The 17,579-nt window shown below is 42.9% G+C and overlaps 1 protein-coding gene across 5 annotated transcripts in view; it reads left to right on the forward strand.

The window, feature by feature from the left end:
* The window catches only part of ADAMTSL3 (ADAMTS like 3), a 454,464-nt gene that overhangs the window by 41,278 nt on the left and 395,607 nt on the right, over nt 1-17,579 (forward strand). For all 5 annotated transcript variants that reach the window (XM_035303956.3, XM_035303955.3, XM_035303954.3 and 2 more), the window contains exon 3: nt 12,990-13,109. In XM_035303956.3, the coding sequence (XP_035159847.3) occupies nt 12,990-13,109 (120 nt within the window). The remainder of the gene's footprint in view (nt 1-12,989; nt 13,110-17,579) is intronic.

Genomic DNA, 17,579 nt, shown 5'->3' on the forward strand with positions numbered 1-17,579 from the left:
TGTCTCCAAATTTGTCTAGTGTATGAATCTGATTTTCCATATATCTGATACCAATGAATCCAATGTTTATTCAGGCCTAAAACCAAGTGAAATTTTTTTCTTCATTTTTTTTTTGAGATGGAGTTTAGTTGTTGCCCAGGCTGGAGTACAGTGGCGTGATCTCAGCTCATTGGAACCTCCACCTCCCAGGTTCAAGTGATTCTCCTGCCTCAACTTCCTGAGTAGCTGGGACTACAGGTGCCTGCAACCCTGCCCAGATAATATATGCATTTTTAGTAGAGACAGGGTTTCACCATGTTGGTCATGCTGCTCTCGAACTCCTGACCTCAAGTGATCTACCCAGCTTGGCCTCCCAAAGTGCTGGGATTACAGGTATGAACCACTGTTCCCAGTCCCCAATTGACATTTTCATGTCAAATAAATACATAATGATATAATGATGTTTTAAACACCCAAAAGAAAAGTATTCATAATTCCATATATCGTTAAGAAATTTAAAATATACCTTAAAATAGGCCAACTTAAAATCAGAAACCTGTATCACATCCAACACACTACTTGGATTAGTTTGCAGTCTTCTTTTTTTTTCTGTTTTAACAAAAGATAGTATGTTTGTAGCAGTTTTTTTCCCCTGCTGATTTATGACTCCAATATGGCTTTGTTACCATTGTATTGCAGGGGTTGATTTTAGCATCTTAATATTGTAAAAGCATCACCTTTTGTTCTAAAGAAGTCCTCAATATGATCTGCTAACCCCCAAGGATTTTTTTTGTCATTTATGGAAATGAGAGTGATACCATTTTATACATGTTGAACAAAGACACCCTGACTCTAAATCTCTGTCTTCCTAACTTCTTGCTTGTTTAAGAATTTTGAAAGGCACGAGCATCCAAAGAGCAAATCTGGCAGCTCCACTGATGTGTTCACACTGAACACTTCCTGTCCGGAAAAGCTTAGAAAAACAAAACAGCTTATGATGAATATAAATGTTTTTCGGAGTATGTGCAAACAGCACATTTCTGTCTTTTCCTTCTCTTGGAAGGCTGCATTTTGAAAGCCTGCATGATTTCAGCCACACAGACGAGCTGTTTCCTGAAAGAAATAAAGCTGTAGGGGTGAGAAAGATCTTGAATAAACATGAACATGTCCCTGACGTGTTTCTGGACTTTGTCAGGTTGGGTGGTGTCTCATTGCCAAATTGGGAAGAGCTAGTAATGCTTTTTTTTTTTCTTTCTTTCTTTTTTTTTTTTTTGCTACTGAATTAACACAAATGCATGCATGAGAATATACACAGATTTGACTGATACTCAGTAATGGTCTCTGAGGTTGGCGACAAGAACATTGTATCTGCATAATTAATCAGTTGTTGACATGTGGGTGTTTTCTGCATATGTCAGTTGCACTGGCATTGTAAGGTGTGAGCATTGTTGGGCTGTGTCTCACTGGGCAGAAGCATGGCCAGGAGAACAGCAAGGGATGGCAGGATGGCAGAGGCCCCCACTGTTCCAGGAGGCAGGAGGTACTACTGGTGGAGCAGGCGCACTCAGGCCTGGCCAGGCTGGAGCTGGAGGGCTGTGGAGGCAGAGAGATACTTGGGGCCAGGGAGGAAAGGGTCACTTTACTGCTTTGGGTAGAAGCAGATAGACTCCAGAGTCCTGTAGGTCCCAGCCAGGTTCCAAGAGAGTGTAGACACTTTGAAATCTCCAAGGAAGATGGCAAGATCCAGTTTGTCAGTTTAGAAAATTAGAACAAAAAAGTGATTCTTTAAGGAACCTAGATCTACTCTGTTCTGCCCTGAACACTCTATTTAAAGCTGCAATTTATACCTCAAACCCCAGCACTTCAGAGCTTTTTTCCCATATGACATAGTATACAATTTACTTCTGTATTATGTTTATTTCTGCTTCTCCAAGTGAGAATATAAGCTCCTTGGGAAAAGTGATTCTTGTCTGTTTTGTTGACTGTTGAACTCTTGGTATCAAAAACAGTACTTGGCGCATAGTAGGTGCTTAATAAACATACGCTGAGTGATCGAATGGGCCCTGTGAACCCCAGTAATTACCTGACACTCCATGCTTTTGAGATTCTCCCCTCACCCAACCATTTTGGTAAAATAAAATGTTTATTTGTACCTAATTTAAAAGACAAAGATGCCTTTTCTCTGCCGGAGAGATAATGATGAGTGTTAGTGGTGAAGAGGCTGTGGGAAAATACTTGCTTCACTTGAGGATCAAAGTGCAGATTCCACTGCCTAGATGGGGCTCTGCGAGAGTGTTCTTTTTCAACATGGAATTCCTGTCAGGGCGTGGAAGTGATTTTTGGGAGAGAAAGACCAAGATCCACCAGAAAACACCTCATTTCTGCACAGCATTCTTTCTGGTGGTTCTCACACACAATGCTTCCTCTCACCAACAGTGACTCATGCCCCTCAAATCACCAAATAACCAGCATTCTCTTCTCTCCTGAGCGCTTTTGTGGGAATGGTGTCACCCCTCACCTTCGCTGAGTGACTAGACCAGAAGGAAGGGGAGGATGGGGGTAATTGGGTAGGGAGTTTACAATTTATCAAGATTTCAGACAAACACCTCATTTTTTCCTTTAGCAATGGAGCCCTGTTCATAGAATACTCTTTTCAGTTTTCTCCTGGGGAACTTTGAAGCAGACTTATTTCCATGTGACATTTTGCTAATTGAGGCTGTTTCCAATAGGTCAGCTTACTTCAAGGTCTTGAAAAATGGATTCTTAAGTAAAATTTTTGGGGGACGGGCTCCAGGGAAAGAGGATCTGCATTGTGTATATTGGCAGGGGAAGGCTTTCTTTCCGCTCCCCATTCGGAGGAATAGTAAAGTTTTTAAATAACCCCTTGTGAAATGCCAGCATGCTACTCAGCCAGAGCCTTTGGGCCTTCTGTGGTGCAGAGAATATTCAGACAGCAGGCATGTGGGCTCTGGGGGGAGAGGGCCAACTTGGGCCGGCTTTCCTAGGAAAGAAGTTAGCTACTGAAGGTGTTTCATGTATAAAGCCCAGTACTGAGCCCTAAAGAACGTTCAGAGATGTAGAGAAGTCATGTGACTCCATGTATAGGTTTTCTCCTTTCAGGGAACTGAAAGGCGAAATGTGTTCCAGCAAGATCTTTTCACTGATTACACTGGCCCCTGCTTGCTAATGCTGATTAGGGATGTGTGTCAGTGTGTGTATGTGTGTGTGCTATGTGGCGTATATGTGTTTGGGGTATTTGTGGTGTGTACATGTATGTAGTGTGTGTGGTATGTGTGTGTATATGTACATGTGTGTGGTGTGTGTGGGCAGGATATTTATGATGAAGGTATGCATGTGCGTGTTTATAGTATGTGATGTTTGTGCGTGATATGTTTGTGATGTGTGTGTATATGTGTAGTGTGTAGTATATGTGTGTGTGTGTGTGTGGTATGCGATGTGTATGGATGGTGTGTGTGGGGTATGTTTGGTATTGTGTATGTATGTATGTAGTGTGTGTTGTGTGTGTATAGTGTGTGTATGTGTCATGTGTGTAGTGTGTGGTGTGTGAGTACATCTTGTGTTTGGTGTATGTGTGGTATATTTGTGGTGTGTGTGTATGCATGTAACGTGTGGTATGTGACTGTGTGTGTATGTGTGTGATATGTGGTGTGTCTATGTATGTGTAGTGTGTATTTGTGTGCATGGTATGTGTGTATGGTATATTTGTGGTATATTTATGTAGTGTATGGTATGTGTTTGTCTATGTATGTGTAGTATGTGTGCACTGTGTGTGTGTTTGTGTGTGTGTGTGTGTGTGTGTGGCGGGGGGATCTTTGAGAAAGGGAGGGAAGGAGAGAGAAGGAGAGAAAATTCCAGAGAGAATGCATGTGTAGTGGCAGAAGGAGCAGTGGTGCTATGAAAATTCCAGTTTCTAAAGAGAGTCTTCCTATGATAGATTTAAACTCAGGGAAGGAGCCTGTCCATGTAAACACCTCATGCTGAGTAAGGGAGGCAGTGAAGGCCCTGCCCACCTCACTGCCTTAGGAGGGGTGGAGAAGGGCTTGGGGCTCATATTTCTTTTGAAAATATGATCCAGAGTGAAGCTGAAGTTCAAAACTACAGGGCATTTTGGCTGAGGTGTATCCAGACATTATTTCAAATGTTAGGTCTTTCAAATGAACAATCTTAGAAGAACATATAATTAATTGATGGTAAACAGAGAAAAATAATCTTAAATCTCTAGAAATTTTTTTTATCTTAGAAAAAAACCATGAAAACTCCTTTTCTTTTAACCTACCCTTCAAATCCTGCCAAAGTAAATGTATTTTATATTTCATCAGTAAGGTTTTGGACACCTAAGACTGAAAAGTTTCAGAATGACGGCATTCTACTAGAAAAACCAAAATGATCCAGAAGGTTTACTTTTTAACTTTTGTTTCAGGTTCAAGGAACCAAATGCACATCATCGTTTTTTGAAGAAAAATGTGTTTGGTGCACTGAGTTTAACTACTGCTAGTTAACTTGACTTTCCCTCATGGGCCTTGGAAGATACAATCTATAAAGTCCCATGTGCCATCTGGGCCAGGGAGAACAGCCCCCTGATGCCCCCAGAGGAATACAGTGAATATATTCCTTGCAGACGGAGGCTGGCTTTGAGCCTGGGGATTCTGCCTGATTTGTCTGGGATGCATACTTCCTGACTCATGGAATATTAACATTTAAAGGGATCTTTCACTTGTAGGAATGGTCCTAACTTCCCATTCAAATACTAAACTCTTGCTTGCCGATCTTGGTTTGTCATTCAGGCTGGAGTGTGGTGACGTGATCATGGCTGCAGTGCAGCCTTGACCTCCAGGACTCAAGTGATCCTCCTGCCTCAGCTTCCCAAAGTGCTAGGATTACAGGCTTGAGTCACCGCACCCTGCTTTGGTTGCTGCTAATAGAGATAGGCCTATCTATGCATTGATATTTCTGGCAATGACCTTACATGGTGTCTGACTAAGCACTGGTGTCATGAGAAGAGTCTAGCAGAATGACTCAGGGCTTTGCCTTCTTGGCATTTAGCCTTTGACCAACCTGTTAAAACCTGTTGGAATCCTAGTTCTTCCATCTAGCATCTTACCTTCTTGTGTTATGTGTCAATGTAGATTTGAAGCATCTGACAGTGTATTTCTTGAATCCCTAGTGGCCAACATGATGACATGGGAAATGAGGAACTATAATTCGGTCAATTTGCCATCAGCCTGGATAGGTAGAGGGCCCAGGCCTCAGCCCTCTTCCTGTTCAGTGCTTGTAGCAGTGACAAGGATGCAGATTATGGGCATGCCTACAAATTTGGGCTGATGTGGAACAGGAGGAGAGCACCGCATATCCTGATAAATGGAGCCCAGATCAAAAGCAGGCCAAATCTAAAGAGAAAGTGAATGGCGAGAAAGTGTGTGGTTGGGCTCTCAATCCAGAGTGCAGTGACATGGCTTAGCAACAGCATGTGGGAGAAAGCCTAGGGCCCTTCACTCGCTGTGGTTCTATAGACATTCGTGGTGTGGTATTTGGCTGTGTTTCGCTCTGGAGAGAGATGGGCGTCTCACCTGTTGGGACTCACACCAGGTCAGAAGTGTTCAGACTGGCTTGTTTAATTGCAATGGGAATTACATTGCATTTGTTTTAACTGGTGACTCCTTAACTTTGGAGGCATATTGGATTCTACTCTTGACTATAGGAATACCCACTTCTCCCCTACTTCCCTCTCTTCCCATTACATCAATCTGAGAAATAGGAAAAAGAAACCATAAAACAAAAAAACTAAAGTGCTTTTTCTTACTCTACTCTCCACTCAGCACAGCACTTGGGTGGGGCTATTTCTATACACACCAAGCAATTCTTCACTGGACACCACTGGGTGTCCTCTAATTCAGTCCAATTCTGACCCTGTCTACCTGGAGATAGCATCGGACCACACAGGTTAAGGGCTCAGACCCACAAGACTGCCCCCCAATTCAGATGCCAATCTCAAGCGTTAGGCTGAGTATAGGTTATCACTTATGCTTCTGACAAACAGGCTATACATTGAGCTCTTCCTTGGCTTTGATTTAATTTGCCGGAGCAGCTTGGAGAGCTAAATGAAGCACCTTACATTTCCCAGCTTATAAAGGGATACAATAAAGGATACAGATGGGTGTCCAGATGAAGAGATACATAGAGTGAGGTCTGGAAGGGCTCCAGGTGCAGGAGTTGGGGTGTGCCACCCTCCAGGCACACAGATATGTTCACCAACTCAGAAACTCCCTGAACCCAATCCTGAGTTTTCATGGAGGTGTCATTACCTAGGCGTGGTTGATTATCTCATTGGCCATTGGGATCAGCCAGTGGCTAATGGTCTCTATGTCTTTATGATTCCACTTTGCCTCCTTCTAGCCCATTCTCTGCAAAGCAGTCAGTGTTGTTTAAATACTCTTCTATGGTTCTCCATAGAACTTTGCCAGAGGTTGCAGGTGAGGACTGAAAATTCCAACCTTCTAATCACATGATTGCCTTCCCTGGCAACCATCCCCCATCTTGAGGCTATCCAGGGGCCCACCAAGAGTCACCTCATTAGAACTAAAGATGCTCCTAGCACCCAGGAAATTCCAAGCAATTCAGGAACTGTGTCAGATGCTCCTGTCACTCAGGAAACCACAAAGCCTTAGGAGCTCTGTGTCAGGAACTGCAGTCAAAGACCAACTAGTAGAACAAAAAATTCTCCTCCTGCCCCTATTGCTCATGAAATTACGAGGATTTTAGGCGCTCTATGTGAAGAACCTTGGTCAGAGGCCAAATACATATTCCTGTTATATCATAATATCAGAATCAAGTAGAACTTTCTCCTAGCTGTCATAGTTATTTTTGACCCTTTACAGTGTGTGTATGTAGATCAAGGTCTAGAACACTCAACTCTTGTTCTTGAATAGCCATCCCATATACTCTTCCTGCTGCTCAAGGCAAATCCTTCAGCTGGAGGGGGATGTGGAGACACAGCTGTATCCCCAACTCTCATATTCATAGTCCCTGGAGGTGCTGTCTGGATTCCTCCTGACCGTGTCCCTGGTGACTCAGCAGCTGTGGACAGTGGCTGGTTGAGATGATGCATTTTGGCAGCTTCTCTCCTAGGCCTGGCTCAGTGCCCTGAGAAGATCGCACACTTCCTGATCCAGGCTTGTTCCTCCTGCCTTTCATCTGACTTTTGCTGCTTAAGGGCCCTGACCTCTTTGGTCACCCTATCCTGTGAGGGGCTGCATGCCATTGAGTCTTCCTGACATTTAGGAAGTCAACTTCCATCTGGATGGATATGTCAAATATATGTTTGGTATGATGTTTGCCTTCTGAAGCTGTGTGTGAACTCAGACGTTTCTCCTAAGGGAAGGCCCAGTTTTTCTAAGAAAAACTGTGCCATAACTACCCTTGTCAAAGTCAACATTGACTTCCCTGTTGCTAGATCCAATGGATACTTCTCTGGCCTCATCTTCCGCAGTTTCTTAGCAGCATTCAAGACACTTGACTGTTCTCTTTGATGCTAAATCTCCCCATAGCCTAATATATGTTTTTTCCCCTTTATTCTACTCTAATTGTTGTTTATTTTTTGTGTCTTCTGCTTCCTCCTCCTCTTCTACTTAATTTCAAATATTAGAATTGAGGGTGTCAGGCAAAGCCCTCTTGCCTGCCAAACTTTCTCTAGGGAGTGGCTTTTCTGGTATAATGGCTGTAAATATATGTAAATATACATACATACATTATGAAAACGCAAGCGATGACTTCCACATCCCTATCTCCAGCCTTAGACTTCCTTTCTGAGCTCTGGACTTGCATATTGAAGGACAAACTCAAGCTCTTCACATGGATGTTTCGTGGACATCTCCAACTTAACCTGACTCAAACAAAACTATTGACTGTACCCTCCCCAACAAATCTGTTTGTGCCTCAGGGCTATCCATCCTTTGCAACTCCTTTACATCCATTGCTCAAGCCAAAAACCCAGAAGTCGTCCTTGATTCCTCACTTTTCCTCCCTCATCAGCAAGCTTTTGTTGGTTCTCCTTTGAACCATGCACCTCTCTCCTTCTCCATTGCCATCATCTCAGTCTGAGGAACCATCCTTTCTGACCTGGATTAGTACCAACAACCTTCCAACTAATCTTTATGATTACACTTTGCCTCCTTCTAGCCCATTCTTCACAAAGCAGTCAGTATTGTTTAAATACACTTCTATGGTTTTCCCTATCCTTGCAGTAAGGCTTTGAATGTCTTGGGTGGCTTTTCCCTTCCTTTATCCATTTCATGCCACTTTTACTTGTCCACACTGAATCCAGCCACATTGACCTCCTGTGATTCTTCCAACTCACTGACCTCCTTTCCACGTTGGAGCTTTTGTACTTGTTCTTCTTTTGCCAGTAATACTTATCCTTAGCTTTTTCCATAACTGGCTCCTCCTGTTTGAGGTATTATCTGAAATCTTATCTTCTCAGGGATGCCTTTTTTGACCATCTTATCTAAAATTGAAGTCCTCTCCCAATATTATTCTCATCATCTTGTTCATTTCCTTTAGAACTTAGAATGTTAATTTTCTTATTTATGTAATTGTTTACTTATTTTAGTATGTATCTCCCCACACCCCCCCCCACCCCAGCAAGGATGTAACCTCCATGAAAATAGGAACCTGATCTTTGTTGTTCTTCACTGTGTCTATAGCTCTGAGAACTGTGCCAGGCATATATTCGGTGCTCAAAAAATGTGTGTTGAATGCATTGAATGCATGGTCAACTAAATATAAGCATCACATTGGAAGGTCCACTGTATGCAGGAAGCTGTTTTTAGGTGGTGATCTTTGACTGCTCCCGTTCTGGTGAATGAATCTGTCCAAGTATTTGCACATGGCTGCTAGTAGGTTCTAGCTCTGACTGTAAGCTGGCTCTGTTCCTCGAACTCACTGACCTCCTCTCTACTTTAGGGCTTTTACACTTACTCTTTCTTTGTGGGTGGCAGGAATAGTTACTCTCAGATTTGGTGATTTGTTAGTCTACTAACTCACAGAGCTATAGTTTACTCATTTTTGAAATAAGGAGTTTGACCTAGATGACTTCTAAGGTCTCTCTAGGTATTTAAAATGATGATTCTGGCTGGTCACAGTGGCTCACGCCTGTTATCCTAGCACTGTGGGAGGCTGAGATGGCAGATGACCTGAGGTCAGGTATTCGAGACCAGCCTGGCCAACATGGTGAAACCCTTTCTCTACTAAAAATTAGCCAGGCATGATGGTGGGTACCTGTAATCCCAACTACTAGGGAGGATGAGGCAGGAGAATTGCTTGAACCTGGGAGTCAGAGATTGCAGTGAATTGAAATCACATCACTCAACTCTAGTCTTAGCAACAGAGTGAGGCTCTGTCTAAAAAAAAAAAATTAAAGTAAAAAAAATAAAATGATGATTCTTTGAACTCTAAAGCCAGTAACAGCAATTAAAAATAGTGGTGCCAAATCTCTCACATAAATGAAATTTAATAAGAAAATCTTTAAATTATTTTAACAGTCTAGTGCTATATAGACCATCTAGTCTAATGAAATTATCTTTTCTTTGTTCCTTGACAGAATGATCATATATTGATTTCCCTTTCTAAAGCACAGTATTCAGTGGGATGCTTTGGCATAACCATAGTTCCTGCTGCAGTTTGAGAATGAGTTCATTGGAGCAGCAGAGGTGTCAGAGGAATACATTTATTCCCTGCTCCTCCTGTTTGTAGAGAGCAATTTCCTTAGAGTAACATCTGTGGCCTCTTATTTTATTTCTGACTCATTTCTTCCAAAGCAGGGGGAGTGAGGTATCCAGTCAGGGGTATAGTCACTGATCCATGTATTTTTGACTGCACTACAGATTCTGTCTCCTTTATTACTTTCCTCCTTGAAGCAATTAAGGCAACCTGGTAAGCCCTCTACCTCCTCAATCTTCCCTTGGACAGGCTTTCCCAGGAGGTGGACAATAGTGTGATGGTAGCAAGTCCATTCAGTCATCATATCAAAGGCATATTCCCCCAAAGAGCATGTCATTTCTGACCCCCTCGAACTCCAACCATTGTGACTTATGTCCAATGATTCAGATGCCAGGTTATATGGTTTGGTTCTGTGTCCTCAGCCAAATCTCATCTTGAATTGCACTCCCATAATTCTCACATGCTGTGGGAGAGAACTGGTGGGACATAATTTGAATCATGGGATCATTTTCCCTCATGGTGTTCTCATAGTAGTGAATAAGTCTCACAATATCTGATGATTTTATCAGCGGTTTCCACTTTTGCATCCGTTTCATTTTCTCTTGCCACTGCCACGTAAGAAGTACCTTTGCTTCCCACCATGATTCTGAGGCTTCCCCAGTCATGTGGAACTGTAAGTCCAATTAAACCTTTCTTTCTTCTGAGTCTTCAGTATGTCTTTATCAGCAGCATGAAAACAGACTAATACAGTAAATCGGTACCAGTAATATGAGGTACTGATGAAAAGATACCCAAAAATATGGAAGAAACTTTGGAACTGGGTAACAGGCAGAGGTTGGAACAGTTTGGAGGGCTCAGGAAACTGTGGGAAAGTTTGGAACTTCCTAGAACTTGTTGAATGGCTTTGACCAAAATGCTAATAATGATATGAACCAAAAGGTCCAGGCTGAGGTGGTCTCAGATGGAGGTGAGGAACTTGGGAACTGGAGCAAAGGTGACTCTTGTTATGTTTTGGCAAAGAGACTGGTGGCATTTTTCCCCTGCCCTAGAAATCTGTGGAAATTTAAACTTGAGAGAGAGATTTAGGATACCTGGTGGAAGACAAGTCTAAGCAACAAAGCATTCAAGAGGTGACCTGGGCGCTGTTAAAGGCCATCAGTTTTAAAAGGAAAACAGAGCATAACAGTTCAGAAAATGTACAGCTTGACTATGTGATAGAAAAGAAAAATCCATTTTCTGGGGAGAAATTCAAGCCAGCTGCGGAAATTTGCGTAAGTAGCAAGGATCCTAATGTTAATCCCCAAAACTGTGGAAGAAATGTCTCCAGGCCTTGTCAGAGACCTTCATGACAGCCCCTCCCATCACAGGCCTGGAGGCCCAAGAGGAGAAAGTGGTTTTGTGGGCTGGACGCAGGATCCCTGTGCTGTGTGCAGCCTAGCAACCTGGTGCCCTATGTCCCAGCTGCTCCAGCTGTGGCTGATAGGGGCCAATGTAGAGCTTGAGCTGTGGCCTCAGCGGGTGGAAGCCCCAAGTCTTGGCACCTTCCAAAGGTGTTGAGCCTGCAACAGAAGTCAAGAGTTGAGGTTTGGGAACCTCTGCCCAGATTTCAGAGGTTGTATGGAAATGCCTGGATGCCTAGGCAGAATTTTGCTGCAGGGGTGGAGCCCTCATGGAGAACTTTTGTTAGGGTAGTGTGGAAGGGACATATAGGGTCAGAGCCCTTACACAGAGTCCCTACTGGGGCATGGCCTAGTGGAGCTCTGAGAAGAGGGCCACCATCCTCCAGACCCCAGAATGGCAGATCCACTAACAGCTTGGACCATGTTCCTGGAAGAGTCACAGACACTATATGCCTGCCTGTGAAAGCAGCCAGGAGAGATGCTGTACCCTACAAATCCACAGGGGTGGAGCTGCCCAAGACCACGGAAAATCACCTCTTACATTAGCGTGACCTGGATGTGAGACCTGGAGTCAAAGGAGATCATTTTTGGAGCTTTAAAGTGTGATTGCCCCACTGGATTTTGGACTTGCATGAGCCCTATAACCCGTTTGTTTCAGTCAATTTCTCCCATTTGGAACAGCTGTATTTACCCAATACCATTGTATCTAGGAAGTAACTATGTTGCTTTTGATTTCACAGGCTCATAGGCAGAAGGGACGGGGCTTGTCTCAAATGAGACTTTGGTCTGTGGACTTTTTGGTTAATGCTGAAATGAGTTAAGACTTTGGGGGACTGTTGGGAAGGCATGATTGGTTTTGAAATGTGAGAACATGAGATTTGGAGGGGCCGGGGGTGGAATGATGTGGTTTGGCTCTGTGTCCCCACTCAAATCTCATCTTGAATTATACTCCCATAATTCCCACATGTTGTGGGTGGGACCCTCTGGGGGATAATTTGAATCATGGGGGTGGTTTCTCCTGTACTGTTCTTATGGTAGTGAATAAGTCTCGTGAGATCTGACGGTTTTATCAGGAGTTTCTGCTTTTGCATCCCTCTCATTTTCTCTTGCCGCTGTCATGAAAGAAGTACATTTTGCCTTCCGCCATGATTCTGAGGCCTCCCTAGCCATGCGAAACTGTAAGTCCAGTTAAACCTCTTTTTCTTCCCAGTCTCGGGTGTGTCTTTGTCAGCAGCATGAAAACGGACCAGGCTATGAGCTTTCCATGAACTAAACAGAGTCTACAATATCCATGTTTACTTAAGCTTGGATTTTTAAACAAAGAATTATGAGGAAAAACTCTCAAAGGATATGTGCCAAAACAATTAAAAGGGGTTATTACAGGTTGAAAAGATTATGGGTGATTTTTATTCTCTTCAGTGCTCATTTATATGTTCTAAAGTTTCTACAATGGAGTGCATTTTTGTTGTGGTATGGGAGAAAATTTTTGTTTCCCACCCCTTAGCCAAAATAAGAAGAAAAAAAAGAAGGAAGGAAGAAGAAAAGAAAATCCTAAAAACAATAGATTTATAACAACTAAATAAAATTAACTACTCTGTGGCTGAATTGCTGGAAGATGGGGAGCAGAGGGAGTGGGGAAGGGAGAGAAGCAGGTGTCGGGGAATAAATGCCGTGGCTGTCCATTTGATTCAGGCCACTGTGATATCCCAGCCTGGTGTTCCTCACCTTGGTGTTTTGCCAAGAGAAGGCACTTCCCTTTTTGTTTCTTTGTAGAGCTTTTAGTGGTGGATTCTCCTGGAATGGCCTTCTTGGACTTTACTTGGCAGGGGGTCCTTACGGGAACCTTATTTGTGACCCAATGATCTTGTTTTTCAGACCACAGCTGAGAAATCTCCCGGAGCCTATTTCCTTCCTGAGTTTGCACTCTCTCCTCAGGGAAGTTTTCTGGAAGACACAACAGGGGAGCAGTTCCTCACTTACCGCTATGACGACCAGGTAAGAACATTGGACAAGGATCTACCTTTGGCTTTGCTGTTTGCCAGTGGTCAGAAAACTGTGTCTCTAAAAGACCTTTAAAGTAATTATATTTTCCTCTTGGCAATACTAGTACACCAGACCCTTGACACCCTCGAAGGATCACAGAACATCTGGATTGCCCGTGTTTGCATAGAATTTCCTATACAATGTGCAGTTCTTTCTCTGCATTTGCATGATTTATTTTCTCTGCATTTTCTTGTTTTCTTCAGAAATATATAATGGATTTGTTCATCTTAGCTATCACCACAGTGATGATTGAATTCCAAAATTATCCAAAAGTTCTATTTTCTGCTTACATGTTACTTCTTTGCCCTCAGTGTTTACTTCATGCTTTTTTTCCCCAATATCATTTTTCAGAAAGGAACACAGTGTGTATGCCTGTGTGCACATGTGTCTGTGAGTGTGTGTGTATGTGTTGTGTGTGCATGTATGTTTAAATCATTTAAAGAAGGCTAACTATAGAACAAGGCCTTGCTTGGCTAGATGTGTAAGCTGGGCACTGGAAGTTGTGATTCCCTTTCATCCTCAATTCACCTTGATGCCATAACAGCATTTAAACATCTTTGAAATCATTCAAAACTGGGTGAAACAGAGAGTTTCATGTTTGCCTAATGCAAAGATGGTAAAACCTGAATTTATGGGGTGGTTGAGCAAACCGGGGTGGACTTTAACACGATGCAGGGCCTTGGTGGATCTGGCAGACCTTGGCACCTGTGGGGCCCAAGTGAAGGTGAGGAGCTGAGGCAAGATCACCTTCTCATGGCACATGATAGAGTGGAGGGAGATGGCCCAGTGACTGAGACCAGCTGTGCTATCCTCAGTTGTATAGCCAAAGGCCAGTGCATTCTGGTTTGATTTAGGTAAAGCCAAGTTAGGGTGCAAAAGACAGTACTCAAAAGGAACAGCTCTGAGAAATTCAGTCTGCCAACATGGGTAGATCCAAGATGTTACCCAGGGAATGGGACTCAGTTCTGGGGCTGGCTGGAGCTAGGCAGAGTGCTGGAGGTCGGCTGGGAGAAGGACTAAAGTCTTGCAGAACATTGGTGGCTGATGCAGGGTGGAGATCGGAGTATAGAGGGCAGGTAGAGGATTCTGTTGCTCAGTCCTCTCTCTCCCAGCTCAGGAAGAGACACTGCACACTCTCCATTCTGAGGCTGCTGCTCAGTGACCTATCCTTGACGGGCTTAGTTCTGGAGCTGGGGCTGGGGTAAAGGACAGGGCTGTGACCCAGCAGACTCCTTTGGGCAGAGAGCCACACTGGTCTTTAGGGCAGGAGTGGGATGAGACCAATTTCTTACTGAAAATGTCAACATTCAATCATTTTTTTCAAGTCACTTTAAAAGTGGCAGAATGCATTACTAGTTATTGCAGGGAGCAGGGGTGGGCTGGGGAATAATTCTATATTTGCCTTGTGAAGCCCAAACATTCAGGCCTGGTTGCTAATAGGGCCTAAAACATCGTTAAGTCACTTTCTGCCTTTTCCCATTCCCCTGATGGATTTTGAGAGGGTCTATAATTTATAGCTCCTTTTAATCCAGAAATCAGTAATCCAACAGGTTTTCATATGAGAACTTCAGAGGAACTAATTGAGAGGGCCATAAAGGATAAAAGCGGGTGTCTGGAAAATACCAAGCTATGCATTTTGTAATTAAAGGATGGTTAATGCCTTCTCCAGGTTCCACAGATACTTTATATTTAACATAATAACAATATAAAAGTTGGGAAAAGGGGGAAACAAGCCCCTTTAGTATTTTCAAAAGGTCTAAAGCAGATTTGAAAAGTGTGTGGCATGCTGTGGAAATTTCATCCTAGGACATGGTGTTCCAGAAAGCCCCAGTGACTAGCATATGAAAACACTCTGTGTTGCCCCCACCATGTATTTCTTTTAAGAGAAAGGAATAATTTGAGACTATAACAAGCCAATAATAGCACCCACTTTCCTCTACTAAGGGCACAGAAAATAGGCTCTTGGACTAAACTAGGTGTATCTCTTGAATGAACCTCAGGAATTTGATCAGCTAGAGACTATGAACCCACCACCCAAATCCTGATTCTCTTTCCTCCTTTTTCTTTTTCTTTTCCTTTTCTTTTTCATTTTTTGGGATGGGGTCTTGTTCTGTCACCCAGGCTGGAGTGCAGTGGCAGATCACAGCTCACTGCAGCCTCAGTACCCCCCAACACACACACCCAAGTGATCCTCCTGCCTCAGCCCCACCCCCACCACCCCAACTAGCTGGGGCTATAGATATTAGGCATGCACTACCACCTTCAGATTTTTTTTCGGTCTGCATTTTGTAGAAATGGGGTTTTGCCATGTTGGCCAGGTTGGTCTCAAACTCCCAGGCTCAAGTGATCTGCTATCTTTGGCCTTCCAAAGTGTTGGGATTACAGGTGTGAGCCACTGCACCTGGCCAGTTCTCTTTTTTCTTAATGTGGAAGGTGCTTCTCAGGCACTGGGGAAAAGATAAAACCAATCAAATACTATATCAAACTTGAAAAAAAAATCCCTTGATTCTGCAGCATATGACAAAACATTAAGATCAATTAAGAGCAAAGTCTCTGGAGTCAGAGACTGCTTTGGGTTCAAATATGATTTGCCAGTTCTGCCGTTTGATTTGCTGTTTTACTTGGACAAGTTACTTTACTTCTCTGTCTCAATTTTCCCATCTGTGAATTGGAGATTTGGATGGTATCTACCTTATGTAGGTGTTGCAAGGACTTGAAGCAGATAATTCATATCTCTCCCTGCATAGGGCCTGGTACATATAAGAATTTAATTTAGCTATTGTTATTACTAAGAATGTTATTTGCAAATACTCAGTTCAAAGAATCTCAGATATACTTATGCTACAGGAAAGGAAGAAAGCTTATTCTGCCTTTATATTAGGAGATCCCATGCAATATTTTCAATTCATTTTTTATTGAGGTATAACATATACAGTGAAATGCATACATATCTGAACTTTAGAGCTTGACAAAGTTTTAAGTGTTTTTACACCTGTGTAGTTGCTACCTACATCAAGAAAATGAGCATTTCCAGCACCCTAGGAGGCTCTTGTACCACTTTCCAATCAATATTCCCCAATCAAGAAGTAACCACCGTTCAGACTTTTATCAGTATTACAGATTCATTTTGCCTGCTTTAAATTTTATTTTTGATTCTGTGTAAATGGAATCATATGGCACATACTCGTTTGTGTCTGGCTTCTTTCACACATCATTATGTCTGAGAGATTCAACCCAGTTGCTGGATCCAACATAATATAGGGTTTAATGTCTAGCAGCCAGTTGTACTCTTTGGAACAAATTGTCTCATGTTGGAACAAATTGCAGCATACTGGGTGGCATGCAGCATTGCTCTTGCACAGAAATTCCCAGGTTGTTCCTAAAAGGTTTTCAGAGCAGTCTCTCCAAAGATTTCATACCTGGGGAAGTGGTTGGACAGTTTTTCAGTGTAGCCTTTGTTATATGCCAGCAGTCACCAGCATTCCACAGCCAGAAATGGGTACAGGGTCTGTGTGAGTGGCCGCCAGGGCAGAACCTGTGTCAGGTGCCATGGATACCTACCTGTGGAATCTCCATATATATGCCAGGGGTACTGTCCTGCTGTCACAGTGGCCTGAAGCCAGAGTGACAAAGTGCTTATGCAATTGAGGCTGCAGCCTAGTTTCTAGTGCTGTTGGGTCAGATGCAGTTTCACTAGGATCTTCCTACCTGTAAAGTACTCATTTGATAAAATGGGATGCAAATGGATGGTGTGTAGATATTTGCTGTCTTAGACGAACCTCACAGGACTTTTTAAAGTATTTTATCTTGGGCACATTTCATGAAGACCTTCAGGTCATTCTTCTAATGTCTCCTGGGTTGAATGCCTGGAAAACTAATAACCCTGAGGCCAGTAAAGCACAGCTGTGATATAGGCTGCATTTAATGGGAGGCATAAAAGCCACACTGTGGATCATATGGAGGCCTAAGGCAGCTTCTGGTGAAGAAAGCTGTCTGAAACCAACTGAATAACAGTGTGGTTTAGTGCAAACAGGACGAGTCAGGCAGCCTGGTCTTGCTTCTACTGCTAATCAGCTTATAATTTAACAGAACTATTTAACATTTTGGACTTCAGATTCTTTATTTCTTTTAAAAAATGAAGTGACTGGATTTCACGATCTGAACTCTTTCCACTCTGAAATAGTCCATTTTTTGAAACTACAAATAGAATATTCCATATTGCAATGTTAATTGGATCATTCTGATTATTGAGGCCATCTTGCCAGCAATGTGGTAAACTATTACTTAGAGAATTGTACAGTTTTACAGCTGGTGGAGACTTTGGTCCAAATGCCTCATTCTGCAAATCAAGAAAACAGAGATGCCGAATATGCAAATGACTTACTCAAGGGCACCCATGGGTTATTTGAGAAGCTAAGGCTA

The sequence above is a fragment of the Callithrix jacchus genome, chromosome 6 (assembly GCF_049354715.1).
Source record: "Callithrix jacchus isolate 240 chromosome 6, calJac240_pri, whole genome shotgun sequence".
Taxonomy (NCBI): Eukaryota; Metazoa; Chordata; class Mammalia; order Primates; family Cebidae; genus Callithrix; species Callithrix jacchus.